General features: G+C 43.3%; 1 protein-coding gene across 4 annotated transcripts in view; it reads left to right on the top strand.

Moving 5' to 3' along the window:
• GNB5 (G protein subunit beta 5) overlaps positions 1 to 26,559 on the top strand; it is a 45,995-nt gene that overhangs the window by 16,042 nt on the left and 3,394 nt on the right. For all 4 annotated transcript variants that reach the window (XM_072808541.1, XM_072808543.1, XM_072808542.1 and 1 more), the window contains 8 exons: positions 1,715 to 1,756; positions 4,243 to 4,319; positions 8,343 to 8,475; positions 18,687 to 18,830; positions 20,763 to 20,854; positions 23,195 to 23,243; positions 25,198 to 25,294; positions 26,263 to 26,429. In XM_072808541.1, the coding sequence (XP_072664642.1) occupies positions 1,715 to 1,756; positions 4,243 to 4,319; positions 8,343 to 8,475; positions 18,687 to 18,830; positions 20,763 to 20,854; positions 23,195 to 23,243; positions 25,198 to 25,294; positions 26,263 to 26,429 (801 nt within the window). The remainder of the gene's footprint in view (positions 1 to 1,714; positions 1,757 to 4,242; positions 4,320 to 8,342; positions 8,476 to 18,686; positions 18,831 to 20,762; positions 20,855 to 23,194; positions 23,244 to 25,197; positions 25,295 to 26,262; positions 26,430 to 26,559) is intronic.

Genomic DNA, 26,559 nt, shown 5'->3' with positions numbered 1-26,559 from the left:
ACTTTTTTTTTTTTTATGAAGTGATTCTCAAGATATACATGTTGCTACCTAGCCTTTTTGACTTTCTTTATCCTTAAAAGTATAATATATGTTGGATTTTTCTGTCACTCGTGTACTGTTCTTATTAGGGAAGAGGAACACCACTGACATGCTCCATCCATCCACCTCTGCTATAGTGGGGTGGGTGTGGGAGGAAGCTGGAAACAGTAGGAACATTCTGGAGCAGACGCAGTGACTCAGAGCAGCCCTTCTCCCTTGAAGGCAGGAGATTAATCAGCCTGACTGCGTAGGATAGGGCTTGGGTGGAGGCGGTCTCTCCAGGTACATGGGCTCCTGATGTATAAATCTGTGCTCGTGGAGAGGCCCACGTTTGGTTTTATGGCTGATTTTAGGCTCTTGGGTACCTTTTTCTCTCCCGTGAACACAGTGGGTGGGCAGTGGGACAGACAGGCAGGCAGTGTGGTGGAGGAAGACACCAAAGGGAACACCAACTTGGGCAATGCACTGAGTCAGTCCCCCGGCACAGCAGGCGAGGCTCCGGGTGTGGAGGACCCCAGGGTGCAAGCCTGAAGCTCCATCTCTGTTTTTCTGCTCTGTTACCTTAATCTACCCCATATGTTGTTGTGTTTGGGCGTTTAGTTAGAGAAATGAGACTGGAAGAACCAGTGTGCTTCGGAGTTTTGAAAGGCTCCAGATTGCCCACTCTGACTTTGTTTCTGGGCCCTTCAGCCACACACAGAGGGAATATGGAAATCTTCCAATAGATTATACAAAGAAAGCAACTGTGTCACTTTAGATAATCAGACCTTGCTTGTACCTCTAAGCGGCATCTCTTCTACCCTCACCTCATTGTTCAGATTTGGCTCCAAATGGCTTCAATGATTACAAAAACCAAGTCTGCCATGGAGGCTACAGAATCTTCCATATTCTTCCTCTGCCAGGCAGAGCCTGGGGGCCCAGACGACCTGCACACCATGTGCTGGGCAGGTGACAGCATTGTAGGGACCAGGGCCTGTGTGGATTTATCTCCAGTGGGTTTGTATTACACATAGATGACACCTTGGTGACTCCCCACAGCCCCAGTGTGGTCTGCAGCAGCAGTTACAATGGAGGTTGCATTGCCAACCCAGGCCTATCCTCTACAGGTTCCCACAAGGGATCCCTACCATGATAGATGTCGTTCTCACCATAGATGTGAAATGTCAGGGGAAGTTAGGCTGATCTCAGGCCCACACAGCTCCAAGAAGTGGGCTAGGAATGAGGGTGGGGCTCTGACACAGCCTGCAGGGAGCACAAGGCACAGTACCCAGGATGGCTAGTGGGGGTGGCGAGGAAGAAAGTAAGAGACCATTAGTTACCTGTCAAGTACCTGGAGATAATTTCAGGTTTGTCTCACCCCCATATAGCTTTTTGACAGGGTATGGTGGGTGATGACAATGTACCAACAATTAGGGCTTGGTTTCTAAATGGTATAGAAGTCTTTGTATTCCTATGATGAGTATAAAGTTGAGAACTGAGCCTTTAATCAGGCTGGACCATTCGGTCCCCCATTCACTCCCTATTTGTTCAAAGATAGGCTGGAGGGTGTTGATTACCCAGGTACTTCCTCTGGCTTTGTCCTGCACACTGCCCACCCAGACATGGCTCTTCTGAGCAGTTCTCACCTATAAGGACTGGCTGACAACTCCTGAGCTGTTTATTCTTTTCCCTCCAGGATGGGAAGGTGATCGTGTGGGATTCCTTCACTACTAACAAGGTAAGATATTGTTCCTGGTGCACTGAGTAGCACCCCAGAACCCCAGCCTTGTCCTCTTCCCCTCCAAATACCCCTAGTCATGGTCATCCTGCTTCTTGGGTGCCTGTCTGGGGACAGAAACCTCAGGAAGAGGCCCATCTGTGTTCAGATAGCTCAGCAGCCCATGGCAGTGTCGGTTCCTCTCCTGGGCTGAAGCCCCTCACCCGGGAAAGAGCATGCAGAGCCCCCAGAGAGGATGCTAGCACTAAAACCAGGCAGGCTGGCCTGGAAAGCTTGTCACCTTCACACGTGCATTTATTATTTTTCTTCTAAGTGATGGTAAGAGGTTCATGAATCCCCAGCTTTCTCTGCCCTCTGTGCCTTTGACCAGACTCTGTAGCACTGTGGACATGAGCCGACAGTGGTGGGGAAGTTGAGGGTGTAGGGGGGGTTGAGGTGACTGTCCAGTGATATCCAGGCAATCTGACCTGGGCGTGCTCAGTTCCAAACTGGACTTACATTTAGACTCTTAACTAAAGTGAAAGGCCAAAATCTATGTGTAGATGTGCTTACAAGCCTGCATCAGGTTGCCATTTGTAGTAACAACTATTGAGTATTAAATACTGATTCTGTCATTTACATATAAAGGTCTTCTTTATCGCTATATAAGACAGACCTCTATCTGCCTCAAACTGAACAGCATCCATATTCCGCATTACTGAATGTGTTTAGTTAAGTGTTGTGGTAGGCAGTTGCTATACAACCTGGTGGGGGGCGGTTCTGGGTGCCAGAACCATCTTTTGGAGCAGAGTCCCTAATGGTCAGGCCCCCGGGGAATAATAAAGATGGCAACTTAACAGTCTGCAAGGGGCTTTCCCATCCCGCACCTCCTTCCACGGAAGCCTGTGCTTCTCCCAGCGCACCTTAGCGTCCTCAGTAGCGTGTGGGGTTCTATTGCTACTGTTTAAGCCTTACATGCCATTGAGCACACACCGTCTGATTTCTGGGGAGCCGTGGTGTTGCCACTGTGGCCTCTGGCAGGAAACATAGTTATTACTTATAAGGAATGGGGCCTGGGGTGCCTTGTGGTGAGAGTGGCCATTTGCCACAGTGGATTATTCTTGGCATCTGAAAGGCTATAGACTATGTCAGAATTTCCACAAGCAGTATCAGGGCCTGTGTTTCTCCCACAAAAACACGGTGAATCATAACAGGAAAGAAGACAGGCACTCGAATGTACTTTAGGAATCATCGTCTCCCTTTACTGATGGTCTCCCCAGATGGCTGGCCTGGATGGGGCCATACATCTTGCTGGTGTTGGAACCAGGAACCAGGGTCCATGTTTCTCATGAAAATAAGACCACAGACTCAGAAGGTTTTACATTGTGGCTTTGTTGTTTGCCTGTTGGCATTCAGGAGAACGTGGTGACCCGACCACCAGCCAGGAGCAGGAACTGCCACACCTAGTTCTCATTGCTTCCAGTTACAGGTCCTCTATCACCTGTGAGCACAACTCAGGATCACTCTGCCCACCCCCTCCCCCACTCAGACCTTCCCAGGACTGCTTTCAGGGCCCATGGGGGACAGAGGCTCTTGTATACTCCCAAGGAAACAACACAACACATGTGTAGAATCATTTAAGAATAGATATTGAAAAAAAAAAAAAAAAAAAAAAAAAAAAAAAAAAAAAAAAAAAGAATAGATATTGAAAATAGGGGGAATCTAAGTAAATAAGGTAAAGCAAATAACTGAAGTGAAAATCAGACCTTTCAAAGAAGATGGGGCCCCCTATTCATTCAGAAGACCCGGGGGAGTATAACATTAAGAAATAAGTAGGGGTGCCTGGGTGGCTCTCTTTGTTGAGCATCTGACTCTTGGTTTCAGCTCAGGTTGTGATCTCATGGGTCGTGAGGTTGAGCCCCACAATGTAGGGGCTCCATGCTCAATGGGGAGTCTGCTTAAGGGTTCTGTTCCTCCCCCTGCTTGTTCTCTCTCTCTCTCTCTCTCTCACAAATAACTAAATCTTTCTAAAAAGAGTGAGGGCAGCCCGGGTGGCTCAGTGGTTTAGTACCTGCCTTTGGCCCAGGATATGATACTGGAGACCCCAGATCGAGTCCCACATTGGGCTCCCTGCATGGAGCCTGCTTCTCCCTCTGCCTGGGTCTCTGCCTCTCTCTCTCTCTGTCTCTCATGAGTAAATAAATAAAATCTTTTAAAAATTAATTAATTAATTAAAAAGAGTGAGAGAGAAATAAAATGTTACAAGTGTTGTTTTGCTGGCTGGGATTTTTAGCTCTCAGAATATATGACCTGCACTTTAGTTGATTATGAAGGGCTAAGTCTCCTCATCAGTCCCAAACTGATCTTCACCCCACACCACTGCCCTTTCAAATGGTAATGGGATTTAGCAGGAACTCCGTAATTTCATTTTGTGAAAAGTAAACTTTAATACATCTGTGAGGAAGCACTGCTCATTCCTTCTATGAAGCTTGCATTCTGTGTTTCAGGAGCACGCGGTCACTATGCCCTGCACATGGGTGATGGCCTGTGCGTACGCCCCGTCGGGATGTGCCATTGCATGTGGGTAAGTAGCAGCAGCTTTTCAGATCTCCCATTAGCCATAAAATACCATTTGATGGGCAAAAACAAGCAAACAAACAAGAACTTACTGTTTTTGCTGTTTACTGACTACGCGATGTGATGTGTTCAGTTCCTCCCTGAACTTCATGAAAGAAGAAACTACAAATGCTTATCTTCGGTACAGACCAAAGGTAGCTTGAGTTTCAAACCTGCCCCCTCTACTCTTGAATGCTGTTGGTGGGGACTATAAATTGATGCAAACATTTTGGAAAACATGTTGGTAATGTGTATCAGAAGCCTTGAAAAATTTATAACCTTTTATCTAGTGATTCCGCATCTAAGAACTTGTTTGAAAGGAATGACCCAAAATATAGAAATTCCATACAAGCAATAATATTGTAGCATTATTTAAAATTAAAAAAAAGAAGGGTGGGGAGGGATAGTGTGTCCATCAAAGGAAATCATTAAGTGAATTGTAGTACATGAGTTGAAGGGAATATTTTATACAACCATTAAAAAGGGAACTTCTTAGTTACAGTAAGTGAAAAGAACATCCAGGTTGCTAGGGAGATTGTGTTTTATTCCCTATTCTCCTAGAGCTCAGTTTAACAGAGTTGGCAGTGAGACCTGTAACTAACATAATTTTCTGTCCTTGTGTTAAACAATTCTGGAACCATCCAAAATGTCTCTACCATAGGTTCCCAGCCATGTTTAGAAAGGAGGCACTAACAAGTCTGTGATGACCAAAAACATCCAATAATAGTTCTTTGTGGATGATGGGACTATGGGGTTTTTCTCTTTTTTTTATAATTTTTGTAATTTTCTCTCTCTTTATAATTTTCCATCTTTAAAAATAAACATAGGGATCCCTGGGTGGCGCAGCGGTTTAGCGCCTGCCTTTGGCCCAGGGCGCGATCCTGGAGACCCGGGATTGAATCCCACTTCGGGCTCCCGGTGCATGGGGCTTGCTTCTCCCTCTGCCTATGTCTCTGCCTCTCTTTCTCTCTCTGTGTGACTATCATAAAAATAAAAAAATTAAAAAAAAAAGATTCTTTTAAAAAAAAATAAATAAATAAAATAAACATATTTATTTTTATAATCAGGAGAAAAAAGTTTCAAAAATCCAAAAATGAAAACCCTTGGTCTCCAAGCAAAACGTTTGGAGCCTTCTCCAACCAGAGTCACACCAGTGGTCATCCTCAACATCCCTCCCTTTTCGTGGATGTTTGGGGGCATCTTTCCATTCACTCCCCATTTGACAAGACCCTGTGTACCTTTGGAACCCATGTTCACACACATGTATTTTATATTTTCTAATTTTTTTAATAATTCAAAAGTAGGCTGTATTTCCATTTTATAACGGAATGGTAATATTTATATAAAATTCATTCCCATTTACTTCTTGTAATAATATGAGGTAAGCACAATAAAAGACACACATACACACATGATATATATAGATGTATATGTATTTATATATGCTACATATATAATACATTTAATTAGCTGTAGGTGTGTATATACACACATACACTAAGATAAGTGTAAGGGAGTTCGGCCAGCTGTATAGTTAGGAGACACAGTCCCCGCAAAACTTCTGCCACTTTAGATATCAGCCACAAATTTGGGAGTCCCCACAACCACCCTCAGGTTTGATAATTTGCTACAACAACCACAGAACTCAGGAAAGCGCTATAATACTTAGGCTCACAGTTTTAAAACAGTGAAAGGATACAAATTAGAACCAGCCAAAGGAAGAGGTGCACAGGACAGGGTCTAGGAGGGGTCTAAACCTAGAGCTTCCCATTGTCCCCTCCCTGTGGAGTCACGGACGGCATTACCTCCTGCCCACTACGCATGATGGTACACGGAGTATTATCAGCCAGGGAAACTCGCCTGAGTCTTTGGTGGCAAGAGTTTTTACTGGGCCTCAATCACATACTGCCTATGTGGCTGGCCGTCAGTCTCCAGTATGTCCTCGAGGTTTAGGCAAATATCTTTAGTTTCTTGTTCATCTGAGGAGGTCAGAACTCACCATGCATGTCCTGAAGCCCCCACCAAAAATCACACTGTTAGATTGTCTATTAGCCAAAGCTGTTCTCCGGGCAGGCAGGCCATTCCAGGGGCTCAGGGATGACCTCCCAGCAGCCAAGGATAAAAGCTGACCTCTCCTATGAGAGGACAGCTTTTTTTTTTTTTTTTTTTGACAAGCTTTAGATTTTATTTATAGTTTATACTTGAATGAGATCCATCTCCTCAAGTCTAGCTTAATGCTCCTTAGCTATAAATGATGGCTTTGTGTCTTTGGCCTGGGGGTCAGGAGAAATCAGTAAAAAAAAAAAAAAAAAAAAGAGCCATGAAGATGATTATTTTGCCCCAATGCATAAGAGATTTTTTTTCTCCTTGAAAGAAAGAGCCCTTACTCATTAGAAATAGTAAATACATTTTTAAATACTCTGGGATAATATGTTTCTAACTGGGCATTAATGGTAGCACATGCATAGAGTTGGAGGAGTTACATAATTTCTCAATATTTGATACTGAGATATCAGCTATCTGATCCTATATTACAAAAAGAATATATTGGGTAGATCCTTCTGCAATACGCAATGGATATATAACATAGTGACCAATGTCTTTATTGTTTTATATTTATTTTTTTAGAGAAAGCAAGGGGGGTAGGGGCAGAGGGAGAGAACCTCAAGCAGACTCCCCACTGATCACAGAGCCTGATGCAAGGATCCATCTCCTGAACCTGAGATCACGATCGGAGTGGAAATCAAGAGTCAGCCACTTAACTGACTGAACCCTCCAGACACCCCGTGAACAATGTCTTTAACAGTAGTTTGGAAAATGGTTCTGTCAGTTATTTCTTGCTTGAACCCAGTGGGAAAATTTTCATGAGGGCAGGGGACCAGCAGGGAAGAGAATAATTTGATAGGGCCCAGGTAGACAGGTTGTTGGTAACAGCATGGTGCAGAGTGAGAGCTCAGGGAGGAGGAATGGCTGTGCCTTCATCTCACTCATATCTGTCTCCTGGCCCCGGCATGTGATAGATGGTCAGTGCCTGCAATGACTGCCTCACAGCTTGTTAGGAAACAAAAGCAGAGGGAGCTCTGGGTGTAAATATTGGTGAAATATCAACAAACATTTAAAATATGGGGTCCACACATCGGGCTCCCGGTGCTTGGAGCCTGCTTCTCCCTCTGCCTGTGTCTCTGCCTCTCTCTCTCTCTCCGTGTGACTATCATGAATAAATAAATTTAAAAAAAAAAAATAAAATAAAATAAAATATGGGGTCCAGTGGATGAGAAAAGAGCATCAAAAACTAAATTGAGCAGGGGCGCCTGGGTGGCTCAGTTGATTAAGTGTCTGCCTTCAGCTTGGATCATAATTCCAGAGTCCTGAGATGGACCCCCAAGTCGGGCACCTTGCTCAAAAAGGTCCCTGCTTTTCCCTCTCCCTCTGCCCCTCCACCTCACTCATGCTGTCTCTTTCTCTCTCAAATAAGTAAAACCTTAAAAAAAGAAGAAGTGGCAGCTGCTATAAAAGCTGAATGCAACGTGTGAACCTTGATTGGGCCCTGGCTCCCAGGGACAATGGGGAAGATTGAATATGGATGGCTTATTACCTCCTGTTATGAAATTTGTGTTAGTTTTTTCAGATGTGATAATCCAGTGGCTACCTAGGAGAGTGTTCTTTTTTTTTAGAAGAGGTAAATTTGTGAATTAAAGTACTTAAATATAACATGTCATGTCTGCATTACCTTCAAATGGGTTCAGAATTTGCTGCCACAAATATGACAAAATGCTAAGTTAGTGAATATAGATTAAGGTATCTGGGTGCTCATTGTACTATTTTTTCTTTCAGTTTTACAATACATTTAAAATCTTCAAAGTTGGAGGAAAGCTTATAATATATGACGCGGCCAAGGGAAAACATTCTGAAAAGATTACATGAATGAGAAAGTATACATGTATTCCGTTCTCTTAAATTAGCATTTGACACTTTTTTCTTCCCATGCTAGTGGCTTGGATAATAAGTGTTCTGTGTATCCACTGACGTTTGACAAAAATGAAAACATGGCTGCCAAAAAGAAGTCTGTCGCGATGCACACCAACTACTTGTCGGCCTGCAGCTTCACCAACTCAGACATGCAGGTACGTTAAGAGGTCATGTGGTGGGTCAGCCTGCCAGAGAGCAAGGGAAGTGACAGAGAACTAAGGAGAGGGGTAGCAGGGAGAGGAAGCTTTCCAGTGTCCCTGTTTATTATTATTATTGTTGTTGTTATTATATCTTATTCAAGCATAGTTAACATATAGTGTTATATTAGCTTCACATGCACAGTATAGTGATTCAACAGTTCTATGCATTTCTCACTGCTCATCTTGATAAATGTGCTCTTAATCCCCTTTATCTATTTCACCTATCACTAGGTATTTACCCCAAAGATACAAATGGAGTGATCTGAAGGGGCACCTGCACCCCATAGTTTATAGCAGCAATGTCCACAATAGCCAAACTATGGGAAGAGCCCAGATGTCCATCGACAGATGAATGGATAAAGAAGATGTGGTATATATATATGTGTGTATTTATGTGGTATATATACATATATATATATGTATATATATATGTGTGTGTATATACATATATACACAATGGAATACTACTCAGCAATCAAAAAAATGAAATCTTGCCATTTGCAACAATGTGGATGGAACTGGAGGATATTTTGCTAAGTGAAATAAATCAGTCAGAGAAAGACAATTATATGATCTCATTCACATGTGGAATTTAAAACCAAGCAGAGGGTCATAGGGGAAGGGAGGGAAAAGTAAGATGAAATCAGAGAGGGAGACAAATCATAAGAGACAATCATAGGAAACAAACTGGGGGTTGCTGAAGGGTGGGGGCATGGGGTAAAAAAAATCATCAATAAAGAGTCTTTTTTGGCTTGTCTCTTCTTTTTTCTGTTTCTTAAATTCCATATGTGAGTGAAATCATATGGTATTTGTCTTTCTCTGACTTATTTCACTTACCATTATAATCTCTAGCTCCATCTATGTTTTTGCAAATGGCAAGATCTCATTCTTTTTTATGACTGAATAATATTCCAGTGTGTAAGTGTGTGTGTGTGTGTGTGTGTGTGTGTGTGTGTGTATCTATATATATATACCACATCTTTGTCCATTGATCTATGGATGGGCACCGGGGTTGCTTCCATAATTTGGCTATGATAAATAATGTTGCAACAAACATAGGGGTGCATACATCTTTCTTAATTAGTGTTTTTATATCCTTTGGGTAAAATACCCAGTAGTGGAATTACTGGTGAGGAACCTCCATATTCTTTTCCACTGTGGCTGCACTAATTTGCATTCCTACCAATAATACAAGAGGGTCCTTTTTTTCTACATCCTGGCCAACACTTGTTATTTCTTGTGTTTTGATACTAGCCTTTCTGACAGGTGTGAGGTAATAGCTCATTGTAGTTTTCATTTGCATTCTCCTGACAATGAGTGATGTTGAACATCTTTTCACGCGTCTTTTGGCCATCTATATGTCTTCCTTGGAAAAATGTATATTCAAGTCCTCTGGCATTTTTAAATTGGATCATTTGCTTTTTTTGGTATTGAGTTGTGTAAGCTCTTTCTTTATTTTGGATATTAACCCCTTATCAAATATGTCATTTGCAAAATCTTTTCCCATTCAATAGGTGATCTTCCTGTTTTATTCATAGTTTTCTTCACTGTGCAAAAGTCTTTTATTTTGGTATAATCCCAATAGTTTAATTTTGCTTTTGTTTCCCTTGGTCAAAGAGACATATTTAGAAAAATGTTTATATGGCCAATGTCAAAGAAATGACTGCCTCTGTTTTCTTCGAGGAATTTTATGGTTTCAGCTCTCATGGTTAGGTCTTTAATTCATTTTGAATTTATTTTTTGTGTATGGTAGTTCAGTTTCGTTCTTTTGCATGTACCTGTCCAGTTTTCCCAACATCATTTGTTGAAGAGACTGTCTTTTTTCCATTGTATATTCTTGCCTACTTTACTATTGACTGTAAAAGCGTGGATTTATTTCTGGAATCTCTTCTGTTCCATTGAGCTATGTGTCTGTTTTTGTGCTAGTACCATAATTCTGTGATTGCTACAGCTTTGCAGTGTATTTTGAAATCTGGGGTTTCAGTTTTGTTCTTTCTCAAGATTGCTCTGGCTAATTTGTGGGGTCTTTTGTGGTTCCATACAAGTTTTAGGATTGTTTGTTCTAGTTCTATGAAAAATATTGTTGGTATTTTTTAATATTGTTAGTATTTTAATAGGGATTGGATTAAATCTGTAAAGTCCTTTGGCTATTGACATTTTGGCAATATTGGTTCTGGAGTATGGAATATCTTCCCATTTGTGTTGTCTTCAGTTTCTTTCATTGATGTTTTACAGTTTTCAGAGTATAGATCTATCACCTCCTTGGTTAAGTATATTCTTAAGTATTTTCTTCTTTTTGGTACAAGTTGTCCATGGGCTTATTTTCTTAATTTCTTTTCTGCTGCTTCATTATTAGTGTATAGAAATGCAACATATTTCTATGTATTAATTTTATATCCTGCAACTTCACTGAATACATTTATCAGTTCTAGTAGTTTCTTTGCTGGAATCTTTAGGGTTTTCTATATATGCTCTCATGTCATCTGTAAATAGTGACAACTTACCTTCTTCCTTACCAAATTAGATGCCTTTTCTTTCTTTTTCTTGTCTGATTGTTGTGGGTAGAACTTCCAGTACTATGTTGAGTAAAAGTGGTGAGAGTGGGCATCCTTGTCTTGTTCCTGATCTTAGAGGAAAAGCTCTCAGTTTGTCCCCATTGAATATGATGTTAGCTGTGGCTTTTTCATAGATGGCCTTATGTTGAGGTATGTTCTTTCTAAACCTGCTTCATTGAGAGTTTTTTATCATGAATAGATGTTGAATCTTGCCAAATGCTTTTTCTGCATCTACTGAGATGATCAAATGGTTTTTATCTTTTCTCTTGTTATGTGAGGTATCATGTTGATTGGTTTGTGAATATTGAACCACCCTGCATTCTGGAATAAATCCTATTTCATCATGGTGAATGATTTTTTAGTGTGTTGTTGAATTCAGTTTGCTAATATTTTGTTGAGGATTTTTTGCATCTACGTTCATCGGAGATATTGACCTGTAGTATTCTTTTGTGTGTGTGTGTGTCTGTCTGTCTTAATCTGGTTTTGGTATCAGGATAACCCAAGTTTTGTAGAATGAATTTGGGAGCTTTCCTAGGTTTTGGAACGGTTTAATTGAATAGGTATTAACTCTTCTCTAAATATTTGGTAGAATTCATCTGTGAAGTCATCTGGTCCTGGAATTTTGTTTTTTGGGAGTTTTTTTTTTTTTTAATTAGTGATTCAATTTCATTGCTAGTAACCAGTCTATTCAAATTTTCTATTTCTTCTTGATTCTGTTTTGGAAAGGGATGTGTTTCTAGGAATTTATCTGTTTCTTCTAGATTACCGAATTTGTTGGTATATAATTTTTCATAATATCCCTTATAATCCTTTGTGTTTCTCTAGTGTAAGCTTTATTTCTTCTTCTTTATTTCTGATTATTATTTAGAGTTCTCTTTCTTCTTTTTTTGATGAGTCTGGCTAAAGGTTTATCAATTTCGTTGATCTTTTCAAAGAACCAGCTCCTGGTTTCATCAACCTGTTCTATTGTTTTTTTAGTCTCTGTGTCACTTATTTCTTCTTCTTTTTTTTTAAGAATTTTATTTATGTATTTATGTATTTATGTATTTATGTATTTATTTATTTATTTATTTATTTATGAGAGAGAGAGAGAGAGGCAGAGACATAGGCAGAGGGAGAAGCAGGCTCCCTATGTAGATAGAACCCGATGTGGGACTCGATATGGAACTCGATCCCGGAACTCTGGGATCACGCCCCCAACTGAAGGCAGACTCTCAACCACTGAGCTACCCTGGTGTCCTGATTTCTTTAATCTTGTTATTTCCTCTCTTCTACTGGCTTTGGCTTTTGTTCTTTTCCTAGCTCCTTTAGGTGTAAGGTTAGGTTGTTTATTCAAGATATTCTTGCTTCTTGAGGTACACCTGTATTGCTATAATTTTCCTTCTTAGGACAGTTTTTGCTATATCGTAACGATTTTGGGCTGTTGTGTTTTTGTTTTCATTTGTATCCATGTATATTCTATTTCCTCTCTGATTTCATGGTTGACCCACCCATTATTTAGTGGTCTGTTATTTAGCTTCCATTGATTTGTGTTCTTTCCAGATGTTTTCTTGTGATTGTGCTCAACTGTTGTACTTGGAAAAGATGAATGATATGATTTCAGTTTTTTTTTTTTAATTTATTGAGACTTGTTTTGTAGCCTAACCTGTGATCTATTCTGGAGAATGTTCTTTGTGCACTTGAAAACAATGTGTATTCCGCTGTTTTTGGATGGAATATTCTAATGTATGTTAGGCTCATCTGGTCCAATGTGTCCCTCAAAGCCACCATCTCCTTGTTCATTTTCTGTCTGGATGATCCATCCACTGATGTAAGTGGAGTGTTAAAGTCCCATATTATTATTATTATTATTGTATAACTGTCGATTTCTCCCTTTGTGTCTGTTGGTAGTTGCTTTATCCATTTAGGTGCTCTATGTTAGGTGCATAGGTGTTTACAATCGTTATATCTTCTTGTTGGAGTTTTCTCTTTGTCATTATGTAGTGCCCTGCTTTATCTTTTGTTACAGTCTTTATTTTAAGGTCTACTTTGTGCAGTGTAAGTGTCTTTCTTAACAGGAGAGGTGTGCTCTAGCAGCTGGCTCTAAGAGGGAGCTCCCGTTGTTTCTCATTGGTTATTATTATTTTTAATAAGTCAAAAATGGGAAAAGTCAGGGCTATTAATAAGAGAGAGCTGAGATAAACTGCATACCACATTCAACATCCTCCTCTAATTTACTTGGTGGTTATGGGAGTGGAACAGAGAACCTTCTAAGGGGGTGGAGATGCCTATCTTTCAGTCTGAGCAGTGGCTGCAACATGCTTAAATGTGTAAAACTTGAATGAGCTGCTGAGCTCCAGAGTTGTGCACTTTATACACCTCATTGTACTTACTTTATACTCCTGTTTTAACAATGCCAAAAGAAAAAGCTTTCAATAGTAAATCTGTTCCCTACTTCGAATAAACTGCAAGGTGAAAACAGTAGAATTTTAACACTTTGACTAAGTTTTTTAACAAGTCATAAAAGGATCCTTAGTTTATTCATTCATATCTATTTAGCAAATCTTCGTAGGTGCCCACCACCCACATTGCCAGATACCGCCGGTTCTGGAGGTGGACTCGCTCACACTCAGTCTCTGTTCTCAGGACCTTCATGGAAACCATCTGTGATTAACAGCGGGGGAAGCTGAAAGTTCAGAACGGGAGGGGTGGTGGCAAACTTGCTGAAATGGCAAGCCTTGGAGAAAGGGGGTGTTGCCAGTGAAGTGTGAGGGCAGCCCAGTGGGAGACAGGCAGCCTGAGAGGTGGGCAGGGCCAGATCAAAGGGGCCCCTGAGTCGGCCTGACCCTCGAGATGGACAGGGAACCATTGCAGGAGCTGGGTCAGATTTGGGTTTCTTTTAAGGAGAGTATCTGAGTCAGATTAAAGCCTTCCATGGCCCACTCTGGTTTCAGCTGGCTGAGGTCAGAAGGGGAGGCGAGTCTCGTGGCAGGGAGACCAGGTGACTGGCTGTTTAATTGCTGAGCAGAAGGGTGTTCGGACTCGGTGTGCAGTGTTTGCACCTGTTGTTTGCGACCAGGATTCTCATAGACCTGGACGGTAGAGAGCACTGTGGCTGGGCTGGCTGCAGTGGCCAGAACCAGGTGTCTTTGGGTCCCAGGAGCAGCCAAAGTAACACAGAACATTTAGCCTGGATGAAGGAAGGCTCAGAGGGATGCAAGAACAATGAGTCTTCAGATATCTAAAGTCCCTCTGGTGGAGTCGCATCACCCTCACCCTGTGTTACCACAGGTGCTGGAGGTGGAGATCAAAAGGGCACCTGTAAGCTAGAAAGTGCTTTCCTGCAAAGCAGGAGCTAGCCCAGGGTAGAGGTGGCCCTGCTGGCTACCACCGTGCGGATGCACCCTGGAAGACAGAGCAGGGTGAAGGTCTTGGCTCAGGGTCAGGCAGCTGGGATGAAATCCCGGCTTCACTGTGTTCTAGCGGCTCAGTCCTGAACAAAGTTGGGTTTTTAAAAGATTTTCTTTATTTATTTATTCATGAGACACAGGCAGAGGGAGAAGCAGGCTCCCTGGGGGGAGCTCGATATAGGACTCGATCCCGGGTCTCCAGGATCACTCCCTGAGCTGAAGGCAGATAGGTGCTCAACTGCTGAGCCACCCAGGTGTCCCCTAAACAAGATTTTATTCTGTTTTTTTATTCTTGGTTTTGGGGTTTTTTGTTTTGTTTTTTCGTTTTGTTTTGGTAGGCGGCACAGCAAAGTTTATTGAGCAATAGTAAAGTTCATCAAGTGATAGAGCACAAAGCTCTCGAAGAGGGCGGGGACCCGAGAGGGTTGCCCTTATTCCGTTTCCTGTTTCTCACTTTCAAGAGACAATGGTAGCAAATTCTTCTCTCATAAGGTATTCTGAGGATTGAATGGGATGATTTGTGTAAAATGCTTAGGATAGCCCCTGGTAAATATCAATAAATGTTAGGTTTGATTACTTCATTATTATTATTATTTTAAAGATTTTATTTATTCATGAGAGACGCAAAGACACAGGCAGAGGGAGAAACAGGCTCCATGCAGGGAGCCCAACGTGGGACTCGATCCCGGGACTCCAGGATCATGCCCTGGGCTGAAGGCAGGCGCTAAACTGCTGAGCCACTCAGGGATCCCTGATTACTTTATTTATTTTTTTACTTTATTATTATTAATAATCATAGCTTCCTGGGTGATTCAGATGCATGGCCTGGTTTGGGTACCTTAATGAATCTTAAGTTTCCTTCCATTTTGATAATCAAGGATGGAAAAAGAAAAAGTCAAGAGGCTGTCGTAAGATTACAATGTTAGGCCTACAAATTTTTTTTTTTTTTTAGATATATATACCATTGTTTTTTTTGTTTCGTTTTTGTTTTTGTTTTTGTTTTTATGATAGTCACAGAGAGAGAGAGGCAGAGACAAAGGCAGAGGGAGAAGCAGGTTCCATGTACCGGGAGCCCAACGTGGGATTGTGGGATTCGATCCTGGGTCTCCAGGATCGCGCCCTGGGCCAAAGGCAGGCGCTAAACCGCTGCGCCACGCAGGGATCCCAAATTTTTTTTTTTTTAAGATTTTATTTATATGGGAGAGTGAGAGACTACAAGTAGGGGTGAGGGAGAGGGAGGAGCATACTCTCCACTGAGCAGGGAGCCCAATGCAGAGCTCAATCCCAGAACCCTGGGATCATGACCTGAGCTTACCCAACTGAGCCACCCAGGGGCCCTATAACCTACAAATTCTCTACATTCTGAGTAAATGACTGACAACGTGTTAGAAGTTCTGTTTAGTGCATTTATCGTGATGAGCATTTGGTTTTTAAACTCAATTTTTACTTGTAATGAAGATCACAAAAATATTAAGTTTTTAAAAATATTTCTTTACTATTTACTTATAACTTTTAAAAACCCTTCATTTCTTTGAAGAATATGGTATGGAAAATTTTCAAATTAAAGAGCTAAGCTGAGGTAATCATTTAAAGCAGATTGTTTGGATGTCCCAAAAAAGACTGGAGATTATTGGCTCTCTGCAAGTGTTAGGGCAGGAGTGGGTGTGGGCCAGGAGAGAGTAAAAGGAATTACAGTATATTATAAAATATAAGTACCCAAATTAAGACCCAGTCTAAGTCTTGTGTTTTCATAAGCTGCTTTTATAAGCCTGGGTGTACCCAGGCCAAGGTTTGAGGGAGTCCCACAAAACAGGAGCTTTGCAGCCTTGGAGATTCCTCAAATTTGAGAGCTGCTCCGGAGTGGGAGCTTTGAGAAGGGTCTTGGGGGCCACACCCAAGAAGCCTAAGCTCTCTGGAACTCATCTAGCTCTTGCTTCAGGGAGGAGCTCCAAAGTGGCTTCTTCTAGCTGCAAGGAGATTCTAGGCCTCCCCAGACTGCTGGCAGGCAGGAGGCACCAGGTCAGGGTGAGAGTAGATTCCTCTTCCTGAGTTGTGTTTCTCTCCTGCATAGAAAAAAAGATTCTTTGTAAGTACCTGTAAGAGACAAGGGAAGAGAACAGGAAGGAAGGAGAGAAGAGAAAACCAGGGATCCCTGGGTGGCTCAGCAGTTTAGCGCTTGCCTTCGGCTCGGGGCGTGATCCTGGGGTCCTGGGATCGAGTCCCAAGTTGGGCTCCTTGCATGGAGCCTGCTTCTCCCTCTGCCTGTGTCTCTGCCCCTCTCTCTCTCTCTCTCTCTCTCTCTCTCTCTCTCTCTCTCTCTCTCTGTCTCTCATGAATAAATAAATAAAATATTAAAAAAAAAAAAAAAGAAGAAAACCACCACCAGCAGGAGGGATTTGGAGGCGCAGTGCAGTCAGTGGGTGCGCTGAATGCTAGCAGTCCTTAAGCCTGGTGCTCATTTCCTCTCCTCAGCCATTGGTAATCTCCACTCACAGAGGGCTCTCTATGTGGCACTGACCCTACAAGAGCCTCTTCCTGTAGTCTTATCACCTCATCCAGGCCCTGTGAGCAGCAGGAAGGTGGGGGTGCAGGGAGGCTGTGCCATCAGCACCCCAGGCTCTGCAGTACCGCCAGCTGGGTCTGAGAGGCTAGGAGCCCTGCACCTCCTCTGCCTTTCCCTCAGCCCCACGAAGCTATGCTCAGCCTGAGCCCAAGCCTCACACACTGTGAGGCTGTGGCAAAAATTAAAACCCTAACTCCACCCGCTGAGCCTCTCCCCAGGCACTGCAGGCTTCCTCTCACTGTATGGCTGGCCCTTGTACTTGGAAGTTTGCAGAAGCTGTTTGAGGGCTGGCTGCACTGACCTGAGATACATTTTCCTAAAACCTGCCTTTGATCTTATCTTCTGGCTTAGAAGCTTCCCACAGCTCCATCTTGCCCGCGGGTCAGAGTCCTCCGACCTCTCGTTTTGTGCAGGCCTTCACCTGGCCAGCTCTCATGCATCCTTGGAGACCGGCCTGGATGTTGCCAGAGTGGGCTTGCTGTCCATCCCACGGGCCTGCCTGGATCTTAGCACTTCTCACTCTATCGTGATCTTGTCTGCTGAGATCCTCGGGAAAACGTGCTATCCGTCAGTGCCAACTTTCTTAGACCTACTGCAGTCAGGGAGAACCCCAACTTGACGATCTCCACAGCACCTCAAAATGAAGAAATCGAGGAAGAACACTTGGAGGGGTGGGGGGTCGAGGCTGGGTGATGTTAAGGTGTGTCTCTCAGGCAGGAAACTGGCAACGACATCACTAGCTTTTGATTGGTGAGCCCCGTTAGGTGGAGGTCCTGAAGTGAGTCTGGATGAGCAAGCTAATAGTCCTGGTTACGTTCTTTCATTTGGGTTCCCAGTCTTCCCTTGCAGGAGCAGGTATGTCCTGAAGCAAGCCGCTAGATTGTTTTCACTCGGTCTCGTGTTGCCTCGCAGAGCACCAGGAAAGTGTGCCTGGTCTCGGAATTAGGTCAGTATCAAGACAGCAGAGACCAAGGCACAATCTTTGTGCAAACGCTAACGAATGCCTATTAGCAGAGCACCTGGATGTCATCAGCACACTGCAAATGCTTGTTGAATCTCGGTGGCCCTAGGACCATCTAGGGCACTCCCCTGCTCCTAGGAGAAGCAACCACCGGAGCGCATGTCTAACAAAATGCTGCCTGACGGGGTCCAGTGCTGCCCCAGGCAGAGTCCCATGATTGGCACTGCCATCAGCTGAGGGTTAGTGAGAGCTGTGGGGACTCGGGCCCCACCCCAGATGCAATATTAGCAAGCAGCCCGGTGGCTGGGGAGCATATTGAGAGCTGAGAAGCACTAGAAGTGTCTGGCCTGCTCATGGGAGCTGAGCAAGTTCTGTCCAACAAACGTTCACAGAGTACTTCCTCCATGCCAGGCAGGCGCAGAGCTCTGCGGAGACAGCACAGAGGCCTTCTCGATTTCATACTCTGGAGGAGGACAGGCACATAAACACACATCTCGAGGACAGTGAGGGTGTCGTAAATGAACTTTTTTTCTTAGTACAGGAGAATATTTCTGTGCTTGGATCCAGATTTAGCAAAGCATGTGTCTGTGTGTGTGTTCCAAGAGCCTCCTTTTCCCCCTTCAAACTTCAGCATCAGAGTGACTTCCCCCAACAGAGGTCATAATGACAACGCTCTTGCTGTCCTTTTCTGTGGACAGATCCTGACAGCGAGCGGCGACGGGACATGCGCCCTGTGGGACGTGGAGAGCGGACAACTGCTGCAGAGCTTTCACGGGCACGGGGCTGACGTCCTGTGCTTGGACCTGGCCCCCTCAGAAACGGGCAACACCTTCGTATCTGGGGTAAAGACCCAAGGGAAATCCCTAGGGGCCCTTTGTCTCTGTGGGAGGATTATGTTGGCAGTTCTTGTCAAATTTAGGGGGTGGATCAGACATTTCTCTAGAAGGATTTGTCCTCCACTCACTATCACACCCACGGCAATGCCAGTGCTTAGTGGGTGGTTACAGTGCAGGGCTCTGAGGGTTCTCCTGTTCTGCTGCTGACATCCAGTCTACACTGGGATCTGGAATGTTCTCATGTGAATGCTGTGACTTGAGGTGCATATCTACCACATTTTAAAAGGTTATTCCTCAAGCAAATAGCAGAGTCAGCATCTGAAATCACTGGAGACGAGCCACAAGAGTACCAAGCCAGTCAGATGGCTGCCGAAGTGAGGCAGCATTGTGGTGTGATCCGGGCATGGGGCTTGTGGGACCCTGTCCCACCCTGCCCTGCCCCTGCCACTCACCGTCACCCTCCTACCCCAGGACACGGAGAGCAGAGAACATTTGAAGGCCACGGTGGCACAGAGGAACACTCCATCAGGATGCCTGAGTCCCAGCTTTACTACTTGACTAAATTTCCTCATCTGTAAATTGGGCGTGATGCAAAACAGTACTCCCACTCCCCCAGGATATGACGTGGAGTATACTAGGTGGGAGAGTTGACAATATGTTACGCAGATGTCAGAGGCCAGTATGTCTGTGGACAACCAGAAATAAGAATGGGGAACTGACCCAGCTGACCTGGCTCAGGTCCTCTGTCACTTTAGTCAGGAGGGAGGTGAGAGAGGACATGCGGACAGACCATTGTGTGGCATTTGCAGCTGGAGGACAGAAGGGCCCTTTGCTCCAAGCTGCCTAGGTCTTAGAGCTGAGCATCAGGTGAGGGCTGTGTGGCCTTTAATCAGCAGGAACCCCATTTTCTTCTTGGGTATTTGGCCCCATCTGCATATGTTTCATTTCCGTGCCTTTGAATAAGTGTATTTATCCCTCCTCAACTGCACTGTCTTTTCAAATTGTTGATATCATTGTAGATTCTATTGTGTCTTTCAGAGCACTGACCTCCGTTTGATTTAGTGTCCTTAAAAGATTTAAAGACACTCCTGATTGCTTTGTCCACATCCTCATTAAAGATAATCAGAGTGCTGAACCCCCACAGCGGGGACTTCTGAAAAGTCAGTTATGGTACTTCATCCCGCTCTTTGCAGCTGAAACCAGCAGCTTGAACACCAATTTTAAGCCATTACTTCTGTTTAGTGAGTCTGCATTATCCTACCCAAGCTGGATAACAGGATTGCTCTGCAGGAACTTGTCATATGCTCCTAGAACCATGATGGTATAATGTGAAAACCTCATGTTTATGATTCTCTGGGTCATGTCGGCAACCTAGAGAGGGTTTATAGGTAGTGAGGCAGAAGCCCAGGACGGTGACTTGTTAGGACACCCAGCTAACTGCTGGCGAGGTCATGACGCCCAGCCAGCATGCAGCAGAGGGCCCCTGGTGCTCTACCTTTGCTCAGGGCTGTCCCATACACCTGAGACAAAGCAGGGTGGTCCCACCATGCACCCATTGTCTGCCTGCCCTTCCCCCTGGGCTTAGGGAGGCAGAGATAAGGAAAAGGGAGAAAGGGAAGGATAGAACAAAGAGAAAAGTGCCCAGGAGGAAAGCAAGGAGTCCTTGGAGGGTTTTGCACCCCTTGGAAAGGTGCAAAAGAAGAAAACATGCTGAAGGGGAAAGCTGGGTGCCCTCCCTTGCTCCCCCACACCCCAAGACATAGTCTCATCTTCTCAGGGCTTATCCGTTGAGGAAAGCAGCCTTAGGTGAAGCTAGTCTCAGAAATGCATCTTTTTGGCCAATGGGAGGTAAACAGCTCTGTTACATAATGAGAACTCGTGCTTGTCCGTAGACAGGCCTTGCAGTGGCCATAACTCTGGGTAACTTTGCATTTGTAGGGATGTGACAAGAAAGCCATGGTATGGGACATGCGCTCCGGCCAGTGCGTGCAGGCCTTTGAAACACACGAATCTGACATCAACAGTGTCCGGTCAGTGAGTAGAATATTCATGTAAATTCTCCATTCTGCTGGTGATCCCTGGTGTGGGGTAATGCTCAGCCCAGAACCCACATCCAGACTCCTTTTACTCGGCTGAGAGAGGTCTCCCCAGCAAGAAAGGCTGATTTGTGGTGGCCCTGAACGGTGCTCCAGATCTCTTGGAGATATTTAATTTCATGCCACTCAGAGCAATTGATATTAACTTCTCTAAACAGAGTCAGTATTTCTCATTCATTTATTCAGTAAATACATATTGAGACTTATGTGCTAGACATTGTTCCAGGAACTTGTGAACAAGATAGAGAAGGTCTCTTACTTTCTTGCAGGAGATAAGACAAAATACAAATAAATAAATGTACAATTTAATTTAAGGTGGTGCTAAGTGCTAGGAGAGAAGTAAAACAGGCAGATGGGATGGGATGGGTTATTGCTTAGAATGGTCTGGGAAGGCCTCTCTGAGAAAGTGATGTTTGAAAGAGACAGGCTTGCACATAACTGGGTTAAAATGAGATGTGGAAGGACCTAACCAAAGGCCAGTTTGGGGGGTGGCTGACGTGGTCTCTGCTTTGCCTTTAAAAGATCACTCTGGCTACTGTTTGGAGAATAGACTGTAGGGAAGAAAGAATGGAAGTGTGATGACCAATTAGAAAGTTGTGTGAGTTCAAGAAAGAGGTGATGGTAGCTGGAACTAAGGAAGACATTGTGGAGACAGAAATGTCCAGAATGTGACATTTCTGAGATTTTACCCTAGTTGCAAGCTATCAAGTTAGGCTGCCACAGTTTCATGGATGCTAGTAGAAGACACAAAACTCCGGGGTTTGAGATGAAGGACAGTTTATTACTCCCAGCAGTGGCAATAGCCAGGGTATTGGCGTTTTTGTGCTCGTTGCCAGAACCCCAAATCCACAGGGTGAAATAGAGAGGACCAAATGACACCTGCACAGGCCAGAGTTTGCATTACAAGAGAAGGACCTTGAGCTTGGGAACCCAAACCATTCATAAGGGGCAGTAAGCAGTGATCCATTTACTAGGGCAGGGAAGACTGGAAGAAGTACAGGTAGGATGTGGTTATTGCACATGGTTCTGGAGCTCTGCTTTGGGACAGTTACATTTAAGATGCTTATCATACAAAAAAAAAAAAAGATGCTTATCATACAACCAAGTGGAGATGTTGAGTAGGTAGCAGGATGTATGCACTGGATCCAAGAGAGAAGCAAGGACTCGACATGTAAATTTGGAAGATGGCACTGTCAAGATAGTATTTGAAATAGAATCATCTAAGAAGTTTCATTATACTTAATGGGAAAGACACTAGACCTGTTCCCCTTAAAAGGAAGAACAAGAGAACAGTTCTTATTTACATTAACAACAGAAATGTTATGTTAGTAAGAACTTTCTAGGTCCTTGCCCTCAATTGTAGGATAGAGAAAAAGGGAAAAGACTATTACTTTTGGCAAATGTGCAGTAATTACCTAGAAAATCAAAGGAAATTAATACAGATAATAAATGAAGGCGGTACAATGCAGGACAGAATATAAAGCCACAAAAATAAACTAAACCCCTATATATTCACAGAATATAGTTTTAAAATGCACCATTCTCTCACTCATGCTGTTGCCCCTACCCTGACCCCACTTCCTCTAACATCCACTAGGTCTCAGTGTTGACTTCCCTTTCCCCAGGAAAAGGAGAAGACAATGTCTTCCCGAGAAGACAATGAACAGTAATAAGCATTAGTTGTTGAATGCTTTTCATTTGGCACCGTGCCTAGGTCTTTGCCTATATGATTCGGTCTTTACAACAGGGAAAATGCATGAGCATCCTTGCTTTTCAAATGCAGAAACTGAGGCTGGGCAAGGTAAAGTCCCTCACCAGAGGTATCACGTGGAGGCAGGCAGTGGTCAGTGCAGAGGCTCTGTACATAAGGTTCCAGTATCTGTTCAGATGATCACTTTCTTATCCCCGAGCTGCCAAATCTCAGGAATGAGGGGTGTACTCAGTGGAAACCATGGTTACAGACCGCCTGCTCTGTGTTCAGTGCCTGGTGCAGATACACACATCATCTCAGTTACTCCTCACCAACGCTCTGCAAGGCCCCTACTTAAAAGGGGAGAAAACTAGAGGCCAGTGGGCCAGCCAGATGAGCCTCCCTTTCTGGCCTCTATGAAGAGTGGTCCTTATGTCCTTAGAAGTAGAGATTCAGATTCAGATTCCACAGGCCTGGCATGGGACAACCTTCCCAGGTGATTTCCAGATGATTCTGATAGGCACCCAGGATTGAGAATCACCACTCTAAATAAGGCTCTTTCTATCCAAACTTTCTCTCTGCAGGTACTACCCAAGTGGAGATGCCTTTGCTTCAGGATCAGATGATGCTACGGTATGTTTCTATGTTATGACAGCTTATCCTATTCCAAGAGAGAAGCAGGGGTGCCTGGGTGGCTCAATCAGTTAAGCATCTGCCTTCGGCTCAGGTCATGATCCTGGATCCTGGGATCCTGGGATCCTGGGTTTGAGGCTCCTGGCTCAGCACTGTGCCTGCTACTCCCTCTTCCCCCATTTGTACTCTTTTGCATGTGTGCTCTCTCTCTCTCTCTCTAAAATAAATAATTTTTTTAAAAAAAAGAGATATGCAATGATCTAATTTTATTTTTCAAAATTAATGTTTTTTTTTATTATAGTAATAAAGTGAATTCATTTAGGCAAATGGTAGGGGATTAAAATACCTTAACCTCCCAACCCAAGAAAATCACAGTTGGGTGAATTCCTTTGTGTCTTTTTAATTTTTAAACAAAATGCTTTATAATTTGCTTTTGTCACTTAGCAATTGATTGTGAACATTTTCCTATGCCAATGTAGCCAATCTACATTGTATTTTCTTAGTGATTGAATAGTATTTCATGTTATGGAAATGCTGTTATGTACTTAACTAGTCAATTTTTAGACACTTGGGTTTTTCTAACTGTTAAGTGTTCAGATGATCACTTTCTTATCCCCGAGCTGCCAAATCTCAGGAATGAGGGGTGTACTCAGTGGAAACCATGGTTACAGACCGCATACAGTATAATTAATACTTTTGGAACTTATTTCTCCCATATCTCATCTGCCCTACATGTTCCTTTTGCTGTACCTCTATAGGCAGCCTGGGGAAAGTGGTTGGCTCAGGATTTGACGGAGGGAAGACAAATAAACTGAATTAATAAGATCTTTTTTAAAAATGAAAATGAAAATGTAAAACTTCCATATGTCAAAAAATGTATAACAAAATATAAAGGCATACATCTATGAAAAATTTTTGCCATCTATATGACCAAATTGAAATCCTTTAGATATGAATGGAGTTGGATAATCAATAAGATAAACACCCCAATTTTTAAAAAGGGGATAAAATGTAGACTTTTTACAACATGGGAGATCCAAAATGGCAAATCAACACCTGAAAAACATTTTCAGACCATCAGACCACCCATATTCCAATAAATGCAAGTTTAAGTGATAACTGCTCATTTAGATTAGCAGTGAAATGCTGCATTGTGGAGGTGATGTGGTCAAAGAGCTTGGAGTTAGGCCCATTGGTACCATTCTTTTGGAAAACAGTTTTGCCATATGATCCAAGAGCTTTCAAAACATCCCTATTCTTTGATCTGGCCATACTATTTCTTGAAACAGTTTTATTCTGCGGATTCTATTCCTTAACTATTCTAAGGAAAACATCAGAGATATGCATAAAGATATTTACCTAAGAATGGTCCCCCAAATTTTAGTTATAAAGGAGAAAAATTAGACATAATTAAAACTCTTAACAGGGTATGGTTAAACAGATTCTGATATATCCACATAAGAAATATTCAGCAACCATGTTAGTCATGTCTTTTTGAAGATTAATGAGAAAAATGCTCATAACCTGATGTTAATAGAAGTGATAAGGAAATACCCACTCCATTTAAATATATGCATGAAATGGAAGTAGACTGAAGGAAATAGCCTCGATGTGTAAGTAAATACCTCTAGGATTTGGGGTGATTTTTATTTAGGCATTTCTGAGTTTTTCTGAATTTTCTACTATGAGTATGTATCCTTTATCAGAAAAAAAGAGGTTTCATTTTCGGTTTTGATTCCTCTCCCAAATCTTCTGTATTTGCTGTTTCTTTGAATCTCCACTGATCCATGCCAATTAATAGGAATTGGAAGAAAATACTAGAGGAAGAAACCAGAGGTATTTCCCTCATCCTCCAACTACACAAGCCATAGGCACCTGCCTCTAGCCCTGTGGCCCTCTCTTCACCAACCTGGAGCCAGAATTAAGTGTTCCTTTATCTTCTCTGTCACCCCAGTGTCGTCTCTATGACCTCCGGGCAGACAGAGAGGTTGCCATCTATTCCAAAGAGAGTATCATATTTGGAGCATCCAGTGTGGACTTCTCCCTCAGTGGTAAGATTTTCTTTTAGAAGCTTCCCTGGGGCTGTAAGACAGGATATAAATGAAACCCAGCTTTCCATCAAGCTTTCCCTCAGCTGAACTTCCTGGGAGCCAATGTGTTAAGCAATCTGCATTTGCACTGGTTTTCTTCCACGAGCCCCCACCCCCACTTCACCGCACCTGAAGCGGCCTCCCCACTCCATTCATTTTACAGGAAATGAAGGCTGTGCCACCTAATGCTGTTCTTCAAGACAACGATGCATGAAACTTCACATCTGCAGAGCCATTCACTAGGCATTTCCTCCTCTGCCTTCCATTCTCCCCTTTTTCCCTGAAAAGGGACTTTTTCCAGCTGTAGGGGGAGTGAAGCAAGAGCCCTTTTCTCGATGCCTTGAAGCTCATGCCACCTGTGCCTCACAGCTGGGGATGCGGCTAGTAAGAGAGGCAGCACAGATAGGAACATTCAGTTTCCCCAGACACAGCTCCCCAGGCTAAATCTGTGCTTTTAGGCATGCATGCTGCTGCTGCCTACAACATCTTTTGCCTCCCTTCTCTGCCTGGCAAACTCCTACTCAGCCCTCAAGAGCGAACTCATGTTACTTCCTGTGTAGTGCCCTCCTTGATTCCCCTTCCTCCATGAGCACATAGCATTGTACACACAGCTAAGCATTTCCAATACAGCCCTTATTACATGGTGCTACCATGTGTCCATTTATTGTCTACTTGCCTGCCCACCACCACCCTCCACAAGGGACAGTAACCGTGCTCTCTTCTCAGAATCCCCAGGGCAAAGCATAATGCCTGGCACATAGCAGGCCCAAAATCACTGTTGATTGAATGAATGAATGAATGAATGAATGAATGAATGAATGAATGAATGAGCGAGCAAGTGACTGCATGATCGCATGAGTGAAAGTCATGAAAAGAAAAACAGAAAGGGAAGAACTGGTTCAATAACCATCATATCCTCCTACTTTGAGGTCGCCTACTATTTGCTGGATACAACGATTATACCATCAATGTCTGGGATGTTCTTAAGGGGTCCCGAGTCTCCATCCTGTTTGGACATGAAAACCGAGTCAGCACTCTGCGAGTTTCCCCTGATGGGACTGCTTTTTGTTCAGGATCATGGGATCATACCCTAAGAGTAAGAGACACATTTTTTTATTTTACTGTGTGTGTGAGAGGAAGAGTGATTGGCCTTCTTAAAGCAGAGGCTCAGCGTAAACATGGGGCATGTCAGCCAGACAGTGCTCTAATTTCAGCTCATGGCCCCA

This window comes from Canis lupus, chromosome 32 (assembly GCF_048164855.1).
Source record: "Canis lupus baileyi chromosome 32, mCanLup2.hap1, whole genome shotgun sequence".
NCBI classification, from domain to species: Eukaryota; Metazoa; Chordata; class Mammalia; order Carnivora; family Canidae; genus Canis; species Canis lupus.
Note: the sequence above shows the minus strand (reverse complement) of the source record. Positions and strands in the feature narration are given on the sequence as shown.